At 32.8% G+C, this 18,782-nt stretch overlaps 1 protein-coding gene across 1 annotated transcript in view; it reads right to left on the bottom strand.

The window, feature by feature from the left end:
• Positions 1-18,782, bottom strand: part of KHDRBS3 (KH RNA binding domain containing, signal transduction associated 3) — a 243,697-nt gene that overhangs the window by 58,521 nt on the left and 166,394 nt on the right. The window contains exon 6 of the mRNA XM_051971129.1: positions 9,547-9,736. Within this exon, the coding sequence (XP_051827089.1) occupies positions 9,547-9,736 (190 nt within the window). The remainder of the gene's footprint in view (positions 1-9,546; positions 9,737-18,782) is intronic.

Below are 18,782 nucleotides of genomic sequence, written 5' to 3'. Positions count from 1 at the left end.
TCTTTTTGTAATTGTCCAATTGAATTTTTAAATGAGTTGTTTTATTTTATGGATTTTTTTTCCCATTTAGCCAATTTTATTTTTTAGAGAGCTATTTTCTTTTTCCAATTCACTAATTCTGTTTTTCAGGGATTTGATTTCTTTATCCACTCTATCTTTAAATGAGTGGGATGACTTATCCAGACCTTCTTGCCAAGCTTCCCTTTTCTTTTTCCATTTTTCTTCTAGTTCTCTTTTAAGAGCCTTTTAAATTTCTTCTATGATAGCCTTATGTGGTGGGGAACAGATCATCTTCCCCTTTGGGGTTTCATCTAGAGACAGTCTGTTTTTAGTCTCCTTCAGGTTTGAAGTCTTCTCTCTATCCATATAGAAGCTATCTTTAACTTTTTACTCATTTTGACAAAAAACAAAACAAAACAACAACAACAAAACCTTGCAGTCTGCTTTTAGGGCAGTGTAGTATTACCAAGCTTCCTCCATAGACAACAGGGGTAGTAGTAGTGAAGTAGCAGTAGTATAGCAATAGCTGTGCTGGGATCAGTGTCTGTGCAGTGGTGAGTGGTTGTGCACTGAGACAGTGCTGAGTTTCTCTTGGTACTGGGTGGGTGTGGCCAGGTCGGGAGAGACCCCAGTGTTTTGGGGTTATAGTCTTTACCCCTTATGTTTATAGCTTTTCTGCTGATCTACTGGCTTGCTGCCAGAGCAAAGAAACTCGCCCTGGGTAAAGTTCTCCCCACAAATTTTCTGCCAGCTGAGACTACACCCCACCCCTCTCCAGTATAATCAGCATTAGTTGCCTTCTGTGCTCTTGCTGCCTGCCTCAGGTTTACCCCTGGTCTAATTGTCCACCCCCCCGCGAGCAAAAACAGACCTTTTCTGGTGAATTTTGGTATTATCTTCTATTGGGAATGTGTTGTATTCCCAATATTCTTGAGTTTTGACAGTCAAGCAATAATTATGAGGCTGTTTCATAAAAGTAGTAGTCTAAGGGCAAGAAAGAGCTTAGATAGACCTACCATCTTGGCTCCATCCCTCAAAAAAACATCTTTTAAAAACAAACAGCAGCCATAATATGAAATGGGCATAACACTAAAACCTTTTTCCAATAATTTAAGAATGAAGCAAGGATGCATACTCTCCCTAATAGTATTTGATAATAGTTTTGAAAATAATAGTAATAGCAATAAAAGGAAACAAAGAAATGAAAGGAACAAAGATATTTAAAAAGGAAATAAAACCATTCTTGTTGGCTTATAATATTGTTTTCTTGGAAAATACTTAAGGAATCTGCAAAGATACTGAGGAAATGTTTTGAACAAAAGTGCATGCTACAAAATACTCAAAAATAAAAAAATTTAATTTTAACAAAAATGAGGAAGCATTAAAAGACAGGAAAAACTCATTTCAAATAACTATAAAATGTATCATGTACTGAGCTTACCTTCTCAAAGCATACTAAAAAATGTTTTACATTCAATTTCAAAATATCCCTTAAAGTAATTAAAGAATAATTTAAATAACTGGGGTAATATTCAGTGATCATAGCTAGACTGTGCCAATAAAACGAAAATGACACTACCAAACACTATCAAAATTAACTTCCACTTTTAATGCTATACCATTCAAATAACCAATGGAAAATTTTATATAACTTTGTAAAATAGTAAAAATATAATTTTAAAAATATGAAAAGAAGTGGAGATCAAAAGGAAATGGCACTTCTAAACCCAAAACTACATTACAATATTATAGTCATAAAAATAACTGGGTATTGGTTAAAGAATAGAAATAGGATCAATGAAATATATTAGAGTAGGGAGATGCAAGTACAATAGAACTCACTAATCTAGTGTTTCATAAAATGGAAAGCATAAATTACTAGAAAACAAAATAAACTTTTTTTTAATAAAACAAAAGCAATCGGGCAGCAATTACACATAAATTCAAACATACATTATTCGGCAATATTTTCTAAATATATTATAGCAATCTTGGTATTAAATATCATAATGCAGAAAGTTAAAGATATATTCTTAACTAAGTGATAGAAGCAATTAGCAAACTATATTTGATTACTAGAAATTAAAAAGCTTCTGCACAGACAAAATTAATACAACTAGCATAAGAAAGGAAGTGGTCAAATATGGAAAATATCCGCAATTTTGTACCAAATTTTTCTGATAAGGGTTTGACATCCAAAATACACATATATTCTATTCTCCCTCCCAATTGCCTAGTAGATGAATGATCAAAAGATATAAACAAATAGTTCTCAAAAGAACTGCAAGAAACAAGGCTCCAAAACACCAATAAGAAGAAAAACCCAAATCTAAATGACATTATGGTTTCATCCCATATCTTCCAAAATAGCAAAAATTACAAAAAAATGGCAAGTGTTGGTAAGATTGTTCAAGGATATACACACTAATATATTCTTAGTGAAGCTGTGAAATGTACAGCCATTTTGGAAAAAAATATCAGGAAATATAAAAACAAGTAATTAAAATGTCCACACCCTTTGAACCAGAAACTCCATTACTGAGTTTATACCCCAAGTGTCCTTATATAATCAAAAATATTTATTACTTTTTTTGTAGCTAAGAACTGGAAACAACATAGATGCCCAGTAATTTGGGAATAGTTATATTATGGTACATGAATATAATGAATATGAATGTCTGCTAAGAATAATGTGCTAGATGAATACAGAGGAGTATGGAAAAGTCTATATAATTATAATTGATACAGTGAAATAAGCAGAGAAATAAAAAACACACTGTAAACACAACGTGAAAAGAAAGAGCAATTGTTTTCCCCTCTTCCCTCTGCCAAAATCAAAATAAGATATAGCACAAATATAAAAATCAACTAAGATTTGAATAAGAAGACATCCTCAAATTACCCTTTGGGAAGATGGGAAGTCCACAAGTATTATACATTTCACAATTTTTTTAAACACTTAAACTTTTTCAATGTATTGATCAAATATACTGATTTTTCTTCCTCTCCAAAAATTACTATTTGTCACATAAGATGGCTTTTATGGAGGGACAAGTGAAAGTGTAATTGTGATAACTATGGTGATACAAGAAATAAAATAAAATTGATTAAAAATTAAAATAATACTGTCAAATCAAATGAGGATAGTCTGGAATGACTTCTTATAAAAACAAAGGGTCACTAATCAACACTGCTCTTTTTATTTTTTCAGGTATTAAATTTGTTTTATTATTCTGAATTTGGACAAACATCAACAACCATTAATATGCCCATATAGACAGAATAGAGAATTATTCAATAATTCTACAATTTTATCATTTTATTATTTTAATATTTAGCTAATTTGTTATCTATTATTATTTTATTATGTTACTATTTTGCCTGCCTCAGATCCTATGGCAGTGTGTTAGTTATAAAGCAGCAAATACAGATAAACTGGGAACTACAGCTACAATCTAGCATATGAGCAGCCCAGGTCTTAGGATCATCTTTTCAGCCCCCTAGGTATATGACCAGCATTCTTAAGGACCATACATCTTGGAGTGAGAAAGGGGTTAGAAAAGGTACCCTAAAAACTACCTGCTTCACTGGTTAACCCTGGCCTGGTTACAATGGCAGGTTCAACCCTGCAGTTGAACCACAAAAATATGTACAAAAATTTCTCTGAACATGATTCCACTCGCTATTGATATACATGGAAGGTGTGAACACTTATGGACAATGAGAAATCCAGTAGTTCTGAAAGACAAAAAGCTCTTTTATGAGAGAGCTCAATAGACATCACAACCAAATTTCAGCTGAATGAACCCAAGCTGACAAATGTGGTCCAGATTATTGAACTTGAAAGTGGACAACAAGATTATACAAAGATCAATTCTGATGGACATGGATCTCTTCAACAATGAGATAATTCAGGCTAGTTCCAATAATCTTGTGGATTATTGGATGAATGGTATGAAGAAATCCATCTACACCCAGAGAGAGGACTGTGGGAACCAAGTGTTGATCACAATATAGCATTTTCACTCTTTTTGCTGTTGCTTGCATTTTATTTTCTTTCCCCTTTTTTTCTATTTGATTTGATTTTCTTGTGCAAGAAGATTAATTGTATAAATATGTATGCATATATTGGATTTAACATATATTTCCACCATGTTTAACATATATTAGATTACTTGACATCTAAGGGAGGGAATGGTGGAAAGAGGGGGAAATTGGAACACAAGGTTTGCAAGGGTTAACATTGAAATATTATCCATGCTTATGTTTTGAAAATAAAAAGCTTTAATTAAAAAAAAAAATAAAAGCAAGTGAAGACTCATGACATAATTACATATTAAAGCCTTTGACCAGATTACAGGCAACATATTAAATTTTGGCCCATCTTTAATGTAACCTAGTATCATTTTATAATTTGCATTTAATCAAATTTGGCATTCCTTGAATTTGCATTAAATATGACCTAGCTGCAAATGTTTGCTATTTAGGATTATTTAATTTCTAATTAACTTGGAATCTGTTTATCAAATGTCCATTAACAAATATATTTACATTTTGTTATTATTAATAAAGGAGTCTCTCCTATATTTATGAGGTTTTCATAACCTAGTATGTAGTTTAGTTGCATAAAGTATTTATACTTTATACAAGTAAAACTTTAAAATATATACATTACTTTTTATTACCAGTCAGTAATCATTTTATATCTATTATACACATACACAGTTTTGTAAAAATATTATTCAGATACTTCAGACAGTTTATCTCTTTGATAGCTGTTTTGCTCTGGAGAGGGCAAATATTGTATTATCTAATTACTAATATTTTAGTCATTTCTTCCTGCGATTTGATTATTTTCCATTGGTATGCCATGCCAAATTTTGGGTATGAGTGTGTGAGTGTGAGTGTGTGTGTGTGTGTGTGTGTGTGTGTGTGAGAGAGAGAGAGAGAGAGAGAGAGAGAGAGAGAGAGAGAGAGAGAGATGTATTGACATAATGTTGTTTTCATCCCTTTTAACAATATCTATTTTTAATGTGGCTTTAGGTGACATCATGGCCCATTACCTGTGTATATGAGTCTGCCTAAAGCATAATAAATGCTGTTCTAAGCCTTCATTTAAATTCTGTGTTGATCTGTGATATTTCAAGTGTATCTCTTATAAAAAGCATATTATTGCATTCTGCATTCTATTTTGCCAAACACTTTCAAGTTATGACTGAGTTTTTTTCCCCCATCATAATCATTATGACTATTAATTGTGTTCTTCTCTTCAACATAGCCTCTGAACATACCACTCCCTACACAATAAATTCCCTATAACCTCAAGGATAAAAAACAGAACACTTGGTATCCTGTACATATTTAATTATTTACATGTCTATTTCATGAAAATGTAAGCTCATTTTTTGTTTGCTGTCCTTCCAAAATCTCTCTATCATCTTATGGGTCTGAGATGGAAAATCAAATTTGTTTTAATTTGTATTTTTATAATTGCGAGCTGTTTGGAGCACTTCTTCATAGGCTTTATTATAGAATGGATTTCTTCTTTCAAAAATGGCCTATTCACATCTTTTGAACCTTTTTAACTATTGCAGAATGGCTTTTATTCTAATAAGTCTGAATCATTTTATATACACATTGTGTGTGTGTGTGTGTGTGTGTGTGTGTATAACACACATGTGTGCATAAAAATGCATGTGTATATCACACACAAACATATGACATAAACATTTTCAAAAACATTTATATAAATACAACTAAAACATAGTTTACAGAAACATAAATTGGAAAAATTCATTGCTTATGGGTAAAATAAATTAATATGACATAATTATAATTCTGCATAAATTAAATTGCTTACTCAGTACTATACTAATCAAACCACCAAACAAGTTAATGAATTATTTTACAGAGCTAGAACAAAAATAATCATGAAATTCATCTGGAGGCAAACAAGAGTCAGGAATCCCAGGGGAAATAATTAATGTAGAGATGGACTGATCAGAGGAACAAATTAGGTACCCAATGTCCAAAAAGCAAATAAACCTAGTACCTTAATATTCCAGATACCTAAAATAAAATTATGGGAAAACTGAAGAGTAGAAGAGAAGAAATTACACTTAGATAAATACCTCATTTTTTTATACCAAATTAAGCTCTAAATGGATATATGACTTAGACTGAACAGGATACAATGTCAACAATTTAAGAGGAACAAAGAAAAATTATCTTTCAGATCTATAAATTGGAGAAAGAATTTACAGACCATACAGCAGAGATCAAAGAAGATAAATAATTTTAATTACATAAAATTTTTTTCCACAATCAAGTCCAATATAGTTAAATTTTTTTTAAAAAGATAAAACTTATATGCTATTAAAGAGATAGCTAATGGACTTTTATATAAAAAAGGAAAGAACTAGCTCTTAAGATTCTGACAGCTTTTTTGACAAGGTTGTTAGATTGGTAAAACATCTAATAAAATATCTTATAAGCTAATTTTATAGAAAAGATTGTTAAGATAAGCTTTAGATTAATCTAATACAATTAAAGTTAATTCAGATCAAAGTGCTCTAAAATATTTGATGAGGGAACATTTTTGGTTGTAGAGTAGCCATATGTTATGAAAGAAGGCAATACTTCTTACATGACACCTGAGCTGGACATTAAGTCAGAGAAGCATTTAAAGTTAACCAACAATAACACATCCAGCCATTCTGGAGAGCAATTTGGAACTACATTCAAAAAGTTATCAAACTGTGCATACCCTTTGATCCAGCAGTGTTTCTACTGGGCTTATACCCCAAAGAGATACTAAAGAAGGGAAAGGGACCTGTATGTGCCAAAATGTTTGTGGCAGCTTTGTTTGTAGTGGCTAGAAGCTGGAAAATGAATGGATGCCCATCAATTGGAGAATGGTTGAGTAAATTGTGGTATATGAACGTTATGGAATATTATTGTTCTGTAAGAAATGACCAGCAGGATGAATACAGAGAGGACTGGAGAGACTTACAAGAACTGAGGCTAAGTGAAATGAGCAGAACCAGGAGATCATTATATACCTCAACAACGATACTGTATGAGGATGTATTCTGATGGAAGTGGATCTCTTCTATAAAGAGACCTAACTCAGTTTCAATTGATCAAAGATGGGCAGAAGCAGCTACACCCAAAGAAAGAACACTGGGAGATGAATATAAACTGTAAAGGATTGCTTGCCATCTCGGGGAGGGGGTGGAGGGAGGGAGGGGAAAAATCGGAACAGAAGTGAATGCAAGGGATAATGCTGTAAAAAATTACCCTTCATGAGTTCTATAAATAAAAAGTTATTAAAAAATAATAAATAAAATAAAATAAAATAAATACTTATATATAAAAAAAAGATAACCAACAATGAAAAAGGCAGTGTACTGTAAACATACCATTGTATACCTGCACTATATAATTAAATGGTGCAGAGAATAAGAGCACAGGACTGATTTCAACTCTTTGCCTAGATACAGAGTGAGTGAATCTGGGGAAGGTATTTATTTAACCTCTCTGTACCTTTGCTCATTTGTAAAACAAGAGATAATAGCAACTAATACAGAAGACCAAAATGAATAGCAAATGAGATGACATGTAACACCTATTGCCAATCTTAAAAAGCACTACATAAATGCTAGTTACTAAGTCAATATCTATTGGCAGATGAGCCACCAGATTGGAGAATAGATAGCAGTAGTTTCCCTTGGTTGTAGAAGTGCTGCAATTTGGGGATAATGGGGGGGGGAGGGAGAAGGGAGAGAGGCAGTGGCTGCAAAGGCAGGTTAAGACAGCCAGACATATGGAGAGTCTTAAAGTGACAGGACAAAAAACCTGCTTTGTATATTATACAGAGAAGAAACTTACTGAAGGTTTTTGAGCAAGGAAGGAACATGGTTGGATACCTACATTATGAGAATCATTTTGACAGTTGTATCAAGGATGAATTGAATTGAATTGGGGAGACACTGTAAACAGGAAGATGAATTAGGAAACAATTACAGTGGTTTAAGTTAAAAATAAAGAGAAACTGAATTGAAATAGGGGCAGTGTTGTTAAATAAAAAGGAGGCCACTGTACGAAATCATAACAGTGATAATATAAACAGAATCTGGCAATGGTTTGGATGGGGGTGAGTTAAGGAAATGTAAATGTCAGATGACTGAGATTTTGATTAACTGAGATTATGATGACAATGATGCCTTCAAGAACTGAACAGTAGAAGAAAAGGCAGATTTAGTGGGGGAAGATTTTGTTCTGAGATATAAAAGGATGTCCAGATGAAGAATGCAACAGACATTAAAATGTTGAACTAGACATCAGGGAGAGATTAGGGTTTGGTATATAGATTGGGAAATCATTTGGTAAAAGATTATAATTGTGACCACAGGCAGATGAGATTACCAAAAGAGATCATGTAATAATAAAGGTCCTTTCTATAGACCACACCCGCACACATACAATTTATTTTAATATCTTTCCTCATGTCACCCATATTTTAATTGAGATGAATTTTACTTTTTTAAAAATCTCTTTTCTTTAAGAAAAGAACCTCTTTTGGAAATACTGAATAAGGAAATAAGTAAACAGAATAGAAGAATGGAAGCAGAAGACTCAATCCCCCAAATGAATTCCAGATGAAGAAATATGGCAATAAAGTGTAAACACTTGTAAAGTGTTTGTAGTACAAGTGTAAACACTTGTAAGCCATTTATATCAGTTTTAGAAAGAAATGAAGGTAGCATAGCGTAGCAAAAAGAACAATGAATTTGGATTCAGAAGATCTATCTTCAAATGATCACATCAGTATTGACTAGCTGTATAATCTTTAATAAGTCATCTTACTTTCCTGAGATTTAATTCCTTCATCTAAAAAATGGGAATAAAGCTTCTTGCTCAGTTTATCTTGCAGGATAGTTATGTGAATCACACTAGGTACATTAACTTTTATTTCTTAATGTTGTTATACAAATTAAGGCAAGTTATTATGAAGACTTGCAAGATGTATTTTTTCCCTTATTGTTACTGCTTTACTTTTGTTTCTAACAGTTCTTATTCCATAATATGAATGATTCATTCAATGCTACTTTCTTTTCTCATTTATAATTAACTAGGTTTGTATATTAATAATATCAGTGGGTTTGCATTCTTGTAAAATTATCTTTCCTTCCATTTCTATCTATATTTACTTCCTTCTAGGTAAAATAACTCTTTTATCCATACTAACAAATTATTAAATTTCAAATGATTTGTTTCCTTATGAAAAATGAAAAAAATTACTGATAATATACTACTCATAAGGAATTTTTTTTGTAACACAGAAAACTAAACACTTGGGTCTATGCTCTTCTCATTGTGCACAGAACATTCTCTAATTTCTAAAACAAAAGTAATAATCCTTTAAAAACAATATTGTAAAAGAAAGATGAGGAGAAACAATAGAACCATATTCTTTTTAGCTGAATTTTGTAAGAATCAATTCTAGTGGCTTATGAAATTTGTCACATGAAATATATTACTTACATATTCACCATATGTTTCTTGTGTTGGTGGTGGGGGAGGAGGCCGGTATCCTGTTGGGGGAACTCCTCGTGCTCTGGGGGTAAGAAGTCCTCTACCTCGGCTGACTGGACCCCGACTAGGAGGGACTCCTCTGGGAGCTGGTGCACCTCTCGGCACACCTGCTGGTCGGGGTGCAACACCTCCTCTTCCCCTGTGAACAAGATGATTGGCTTAATTTTTAATCCTTACATCACAATACTGCATCCTAGCACATCCAGATTTTATTCTCTCTCACTTCTGTTGAAGTAAAAGTAGGAACATATTGGTAACCAGCTTTTGAAAGAGAAACAAGTAATTATTACCTTCTATCAAAAACGAATGAGATTTCATTCATTTAGTAATTATTTACTGATTTTCTATGTGTGTATATAACTACACTTGACATTTAGTGAGATATCAATTTAGTGGAAATATAACTCATATACAACTGAGCAAACCAATGCAATTTTGCAAAACTAATAATCTCATCAATTTGGATGTCTCCCCCGAACAGTACAGATTGCTACCCTTTTATTAGCTTTCCTCTAGTGCTCTTGTCTTTTTCTTCTCATGAGTTAGCTATAAGAGGTTCTTGCAACAGTAATCTGGAGATCTTTCTTTCTTCTGAAATCATGAGATTCCCTGTAAAGTATTAGGGTTATTTACATGACCTCACCATCTTCCTTTATTTTTCTGTTATACATCTGGGAGGGTAACTCTTACTTCTGCTCTTCTATGAATTTACCTTTTCATATTTGAGGCTTGCTCCCACAGACCATACCCTTTCTCATATACATTCACGTTTAATTCTTTGTTCTTTTTAATTTTTCTAAATAATACTTTGTGTTTTTTCTAATTTTTAATATTTATTTTTAAATTTCTGATTTCCAAATTTTCTTCCTGCTTCCTTCCCTTCTCCCCTCTTCCCAAAAGGGTAAGCAATTTGATATAGGTTATATATGGAATCTGCAAAACATATTTCCATATTAAGCATGCTGTGAAAGAAGAAACAGACCAAAAGGAAATAAAAATGGAAGAAAAAACAAAGAATAGTATGTTTCAAACTGCATTCAGTCTCTAAATTCTTTCCCTGAAGAAGAACAGCAGTTTTCATTATAAGTTCTTTGGAATTTTCTTGGATCAATATATTGCTAAGAAGAGTTAAGTCCTTGTTATTCATTGCATAATGTTGCTGTTACTATGTAAATCTGACTCTGTAGACTTCACTTTGCATCAATTCATGTATGTCTTTCCAGATTATTCTGAAAGCATCCTGTTCATCATTTCTAAAAGCACAGGAGTCTTATAATAATCATCCCATACTTTGTTTAGCCATTCACCAATTGATGGTTATCCCCTCAATTTCTAATTCTTTGCCACAAAACAAAGAAAACTACTATATCTATTTTCATACTTGTGGGCACTTTTCCTTTTTTTTTTTTTTTTTTTTAATGATCTTTTTGGGATGCAGTCCTAGTATTGCTGGATCAAAAGGTATGCAGCTTTATAGCATTTTAGGCATAGTTTCAATTGCCTTCTAGAATGGCTGGATCAGTTCACAATTCCATTAAAATGCATTACTATCCCAATTTTCCCACATTCTTGCCAACATTTATCATTTCCCTTTTTTGTCATTTCAGTCAATTTGATAGGTATGAGGCAGTATCTCAGAGCTGTTTTAATTTGCTAATTTTAATCAATAGTGATTAGATTCTAATCAAATTTTTTCTATGACTAGAGATAGCTTTGATTTCTTCATCTGAAAACTTTGTTCATACCTTTTGATAACTTATCATATAAGCCATGATTCCCATTCTTATCAATTTGACTTAGTTCTCTATATATGAGACATGAGGCTTTTATCAGAGACACTGAAACTGTTTCCTAATTTTCTGCTTTTCTTCTAATCTTGGTTCCATTGGTTTTATTTGTGCAAAAACTTTTAAATTTAATGCAATCAAAATGATTGTTTTTTACATTTAGCAATGCTCTCTATTTCATAGCAATATTCTTTGATAATTTCTTGAAAGACACTGTCCAAAAACATTTTTTTATTATGGATTTCAGGTAGTTCTATGATTCTTAAATTATATCTCCTGAATCTCTTTCTAGATTAGTTTTTTCCCCAGTTTTTTTTTTTATTTTGTTTGATTCTTGATGTTTTCTTTATTTCAATTTTTTATGCTTTCTTTACCAAATTGTTGACTCTTTTTATGATTCTCTTGCTTAACTCTCATTTCTTAATTTTTCTTTTACTTTTCTTACTTAATTTTTAAGACCCTTTTCAAACACTTCCAGAAAGAGTTTTTGGACATGAGACCAATTTATATTTCTCTTTGCAGCTTCACATGTAGGCATTTTGACATTGTTATCTTCTTCTGAATTTGTGGCCTCTAAAGTGTCATATACCTGAACAACAAGAAATATCTCTATATTTCCAATAATGGGTTGCCTAAAGTTACCTGACTCCTACTTGAAGAATTTTAATCAAAAACACAATTCTTCAAGGGTGACCTACTTTACTTTTTGATATTTCTTTCTAGGATAAATATTAAAAATAACTTATTGTTGAAACAGAAAATAATGTGAATCTTAGGAGGAAAATGAGTATACATTTTAGAATTTGTAACCAAAAAAACCAAAACCTGACAAGTACCTTAGATTTTAGTAAGATATATTTCAAAGGATTTGAGAATCATACAAGGACCTCAGAAATGAAAGTGTCAATTTTTTTCATTTTTAGAGATAGGAAACAGACATTTAGAGGTCACACAGGAAGGCCTGAATTTGAATTCTACATCTGGTCTGACACTTAACAACTTTTTGGTGTTAAGCTATGTAACATCTTAGCATTAGTTTTCTCATTTACAAAATAGAGATAATATCAACTACACTAGCATTTACGTAGGGGATTTTATAAAATGGATTTAAACTGCTTTGGAAACTTTAAAGTATCATATAAATGGAAGCTATAAAGGATGAACACAAAGATCATACACTCCCTTTCTCCATATTACTGATATATAGCTATAAATCAGGAGAAAATAATAGGAAGGGGCATCTCATTCAAAAATAACAAAATACATATACTAGGAGGGAGTATGTTTCCAGTATTACTCAAAACCACTATAGATAAAAATTATAAAATTCTTCTTAAAGAAATAAGACATTTTAAATAACTGGAGTAATTTTCTGTTGCTCACAGATGCATCATGATAATAACTATGTCAATACCACCTAAATTCATTTTCACAATTAGCATTATACTATACTATTATTTCAGAGGGAAAAAAAATCTAGATTCTCAAGGGAAAAATAGTATCTCTAGACATAAGATGAGATTATCAAAAGTAAATATAATATGTATTTGTACTGGTTCAAAAATAGATAGGTAGGTAATTAAAACATTACACAGAATTTTAAAAAATGAAGTCAATCACTTCATGTCAATAAACAACAAAAATAATTAAACAAAACAACAAAACAACAACAAAAAAAATTTGGGGAAGTTTGCTCTATTTGAGCAACCTTGTGAAAACTGGAATATAGTTCACAGAAATTGTGTTTATACTAACATTTTATACCACATAAACCCATATAAGCGACACATGACTTGAATATTAAAGTTTATACTAACATTTTATACCATATAAACCCATATAAGCAACACATGACTTGAAAATTAAAAATTATAAGAAATTGTAGCAGCCCTTTTTGTTGTAGCAAGAAATTAGAAACTGAGTGCATGCCCATCAGTTGGGGAATGGCTGAATAAATTATGGAATATAAATGTAATGGAATATTATTGTTCTATAAGAAATGATCAGCAGGATAATTTCAGAAAACTCTGGAAAGATTTACATAATCTGATGCTGAGTGAATGGAGTAGAACCAAGAAAGCTTGTACACAGCAATGACTGTAATGGGCTTAGCTCTTTTCCACAATGAGATGATTCGGGCCAGTTCCAATGGTCTTGTGATAAAGAGAGCCATCTGCCCTCAGAGAGAGGACTGTGGGAATAAGGGTGAATCACATAGCATTTTCACTCTAGGTTGTTTGCTTGCTTTTTGTTTTCTCACTTTTTTTTCCCTTTTTTGATCTGATTTTTCTTGTGCAGCATGATAATGGTGCAAATATGTTTAGAAGAATGGCACATATTGAATTACCTGCTATCTAAGGTAGATGTTAGGGAGAAGGGAGGGGGAAAATTTTTAAATACAAGGTTTTGCAAGGATGAATGTTGGAAACTATCTTTGCATGTATTTTGAAAATAAAAAGCATGCTGTGTTTATTTGACAATAACTACTACAGTATTGATTAATCTCTTTTTTAACCTAGTAAATAATAAATGAATCCTAAGAGTTGATTTGATTTGGATTTTTTGTTATTAATGATTTGGAACATTAACATAGTTGTCAATATTTTACAATTTTTTTGAGGTAAGTTCAGATACTCTGACTCCTTTTGTTTCAGGGAATGGATATTGTCATATTTTTGTTACTTATTCCTTGGACAGGAAATTCTTCATAATTATATAGAAAAACAAAACTACTCATCTTTTATAGCTGTGTAAAAGGTTCAACAATAAAAACCTTCATTCTATACAACTCTCCCTCACTTAAATCCAACTTACTTGCCTGTCATAGTATCACCTCCCTGATATCATGATTGTTTGAGAATAAGGCACAAACAAGAATACTGATAATTCTCAAATCTGCCTCTCTCTTTCAAAATCTCTGTTGAGTTCCCATCTTGCATAGTGAACTGCCTCTTAAGACATTTCAAAAATGGATATCCAGTAGATATCTTAAACTCATTACATCCAAAGAGAATTAATCGCCTTTCCCCTTAAACCTGCCCTTCTCATTTTCCCTATTCCTACAGAGGACATCATTTCCTGGGTCCTCAAGCTCATAGTCTGGGCCTGATTCAATATTCCTTACTGTTTCCCCTTATCCCCTATCAGACCACTGTCAAGGCCTCTCAGTTCCATCTCTGCCACATCTCTCCTCCATGTTCCCTTGTTGTCTCTCTTCTGACTCTGCCACCATCTCCTCATAGCCTGCTGGTAAGTCTGCCAGCCTCAAGTCCTTCCTGCTTCAATCCATTAAGTCACTAAAATGATGGTACCAGATTTGATCAGGCCATTCTCCTACTCCTGCCTCCTACCCTCTCACTTCATGGCTCTCTGTCACCTCCAGGATTAAATAAAAACATGCTATTTGGTGTTCAAAGCCCTTCCTAACCTAGTTGCCTTCTACTACTCTGGTTTTCTTACACTTAACTCTCTGATATATACTTATCCATTCAGTCACATTGGTCTTCTGGTTGTTCCAAGAACAAAATATTTTATTCTGAGTTTCAGGAATTTTCTCTGGCTATCCCCCCCCATTCTCCTACCTCAAACTTTTTTCCTCTCTATCGGTTTCCTTTAAGATTAAACTAAAAAGGCAATACAGGAAAGCTTTCCTTAGCCCCTCTTAATAGCATAACTTTGCCTCTTTATATTATTTCCTATTTATCCTATTTGCAATTTGCTTTATGTATATTTGTTTTCATGTTGTTTTCCTCCATTAAATAGTAGTTCCCTTAAGGGAATTATCAAAAGATAAGTTTTGTATCTTTAAACTTAGCACTGTGTCTGGAATGGAGGAAAATAATAAATATTTATTGAGTGAAAGTAGTTTACTCCTAGAACATTTAAGTAAAGATATAATTGAAAACTTGGCCAGAATCTGGCCTGGCTTATCAAACTCACCAGCCTTCACCTACTTCTATCGATGTATGTATAATACATAACCTAGAACTCACAATTTTAAATCTTAAAAAAAGGTATTAATATGCCTACTTAGATAGTATTTTCAAGTGGGAATTTGAATTTTCATGTCATTTAACTTCTTGTAACTCAACTTTTTATTGCATATGAACTCCAGATATTATCTTTTATTTTTGTTCTAGGTAAATGCTAATTAAGAATAAAGGGAAATAATGGAAAATTCAGCTTGTTATATATATGAGACAGAGTGAAGATATATCCTTGTTACTAGAGCAACGCATGTAATTATTTGTATTTTACATAGTTGTTTGCAAGAAATCTTACTAAAGTAATAGGTGACTTAGAAAACCAAAGATTATGCTGAATTAATTAGATGACACTTCTACAAATCAAATTTAAAACACATTAAATGGGAGAAGATTTGTCAATAGCTTGAGGACACAAAGGTAAAAAAAAAGTTACATCACTCAAGGAATTGATTATTTAATGGAAAGCATAAAACATCCATTCAAATAGAAAAGATACAAGATTAAATCACTATCATGCACTGTAGTATTTGGTTTGAGAATTCACTCAATTTTAGTAATGCATAAATCATGAGATTTGATCAATTTTTCCTACCATACACCTCTTTTAATTTATTTGGCTGAATATATTCCCCAGGTTCAATGATTATGTGGCAACAAAATATTCCTGTATTAAGGAGAAAAAAACTTTACACACAAGACTTAATGTGCTCACAACTGATTTTTAAAAGTATATTTTATTAATATGCCAGCAAGAGATGAGAGTGGGTATTGTGGACTTCCAAATTTGGGTTCTGATTTAGGAGATAGTGGCAGCCTTTCAGATTGCAGTGGCATGGCAGCTCTAAAAATGGCTTTCCAGCTTTTCCCTTCTTTTAAATAGGAAAAGTGCCATTTCTGACATGTTAGAATTATTACTTTTTTTAAATGACGTTACAGGAGAGTGATTAATAAAGAGCAATGTGCTATCTGCCAACTACTTTGAGACCTATGGTGGGAACGTTTGAGTACAGCAACTATTTAAAGGAGGATTAGAGTACAGAACTGGAATGTTCCCTGATTTATACAAATTTAAGCTAATAAGAGGGGTGTGCGATTAGCAATTATAGCTCCCTTGAGGACCAGATGGACACATTCTTATGTATTATTACACCTATTAGTAAGTCAAATATGTTCAACATATATTCAATTCCTACTATGTGTCAGATACTATGATAAATACTAGACATACAAGGAAAGGCAAAAAAACAAAAACAAAAACAATTCCTGCTTTCAAGGAGGTGATGATCTAGTAGAAGAACAAATAATTATGTGCAAATAAAATACAGAGAAGATAGAATTAGAGATAATCTTAGAAGGAAGGCACTAGCATTAAGGAGGACTGGAAAGGCTTTTTAGAGAAGGTTAAATCTGAGTTGGAACCCGAACACAAGCAAAAAAAGCCAAGAAAGAGAGATGAAGATGGAAATAGTTTCAGACAAATGGGAAAGTGAATGAACTTTATGGAGCTGGGAAAGAACAGTAAGGAGTAACCTGTGAGAGGACTAGTAAGGAGGTCAAAGTCATTGGATTAGGGAACACCTGGGAGTAGATTAAGGCATAAAAAGTCAAAAAAAAGGTATGAAACAGAGATGTCTGGCCAAGATGGCAGAGAGGATGCACACGTCTACTTAAGCTCCGAGTTTTCTCTCAGGATAATTTATTTCATACAAGCCTTGGCATTAGTGCTTGATTGAAAAAAAATGCAAATTAATTTCCAGAAGAAGATATCCTCGGAATTTGGAAGAAAAGGTCTGTTCTTGCTCATGGATGGGGATGGCTAGATAGGGCACAGATGGAAGGGAGGCAGCTCACAGCTGAGCAGACCAGAGGGAGATGAGGTGTGATCTTAGCCGTTTCTGGAAGAGAGCTTTAACACAGAATTGGCTACTTTGCCCCAGCAGCAAGCCAGTAGACAAGCAGAGAAGCTAAAATAGGGTGAAGACTATAACCCCGAAAAGCTAGGTCTCTCGGGATCTGGCCACCCCTCCCCCACAGTGTCTCAGCACACTCTCAGAGTCTCAGAGTGCAGGTGCAGCACAGCCACAGCTGTCCTGCTAATGCTTCACTGCCACTGCTCTCTCTCCCCACCCACCAATCTGTAGAGGAAGCTTGATAATACCATCCAGCCCCACCCCCAAAAAAGCAGATCATTTGTTTTTCTTAGTAATTTGTTTTCTTTGACTCTTCTTTGACAAAATGAGCAAAATATTAAAGCACTCTCTAACTATTAATAGCTTCTATATGGATAGAGAGCAGACTTTAAACCCTGAGGAGACTAAAAACAGACTGTCTCCAGATGATATTCCCCATTTGGGGAATATCATCTGGTCCTCAATGCATAAGACTCTCATAGAAGAAGTTAAAAAGGCTCTTATAAGAGAGCTAGAAGAAAAGTGGGAAAAGGAAAGGGAAGCTTGGCAAGAGAGTCTGAAGAAGTCATCCCACTCATTTAAAGACAGAGTGGATAAAGAAATCAAATCTTTGAAAAATAGAATTAGTGAATTGAAAAAATAGCTCTTTAAAAATAAAATTGGCAAATGGAAAAAAAAATCCATAGAACCAAACAACTCACTTAAAAACTCAATTGGACAATTAGAAAAAGATATAAAAAAGTGAGTGAAGAAAATACTTCAATGAAAATCAGAATTGAACAAATTGAATTGAATGGCTCAAGGTGACACCAAGAATCAGTCAAGCAAAACCAAAAAAAAAAAAAAAAAAAAAACAATGGAAAAAAAAGTCAAATACCTTCTTGGGAAAACAACAGACCTGGAAAATAGATCTAGGAGAGACAATCTAAGAATTATTGGATTCCCTGAAAAATATTATGATAAAAAGAACCTGGACACTATTTTCCAGGAAATTATCAAAGAGAACTGCCCAGAAGTCATAGAAAAAGAGGGTAAAATAGACATTGGAATAATTCATCGATCACCTACTGAAAGGGATCCTAAAATCAAAACACCAAGACATATCCTGGCCAAATTCCAGAACTATCAAACCAAAGAATATTACAAGCTGCTAGAAAAAAATCAATCCAAATATAGAGGCAAAATAAGGATTACTCAAGACCTAGCAGTGTCCACATTAAAGGATTGAAGGGCCTGGAATGCAGCCAAAAATAACTTACTTAGCCAAAACAAACATCTTTTTTTCCAGGGAAGAAGATGGACATTCAATAAAATAAGTGAATTTCATCTATTTTTGGTGAAAAAAACAGAATTAAACAAAACATTTGATCTACAAATATAGAACTCAAGAGAAACCTAAAAAGGTAAAAAGAAGTCTTGGGAACTTCTACTATATTTCTACTATAAAGATATATATAGCATACATGTATACCTTGTTCTAGAAACTAGAGATGGAAAGGAAA

This window comes from Antechinus flavipes, chromosome 1, assembly GCF_016432865.1.
Source record: "Antechinus flavipes isolate AdamAnt ecotype Samford, QLD, Australia chromosome 1, AdamAnt_v2, whole genome shotgun sequence".
NCBI lineage: Eukaryota > Metazoa > Chordata > Mammalia > Dasyuromorphia > Dasyuridae > Antechinus > Antechinus flavipes.
This window is presented reverse-complemented; position numbering and strand designations above follow the sequence as displayed.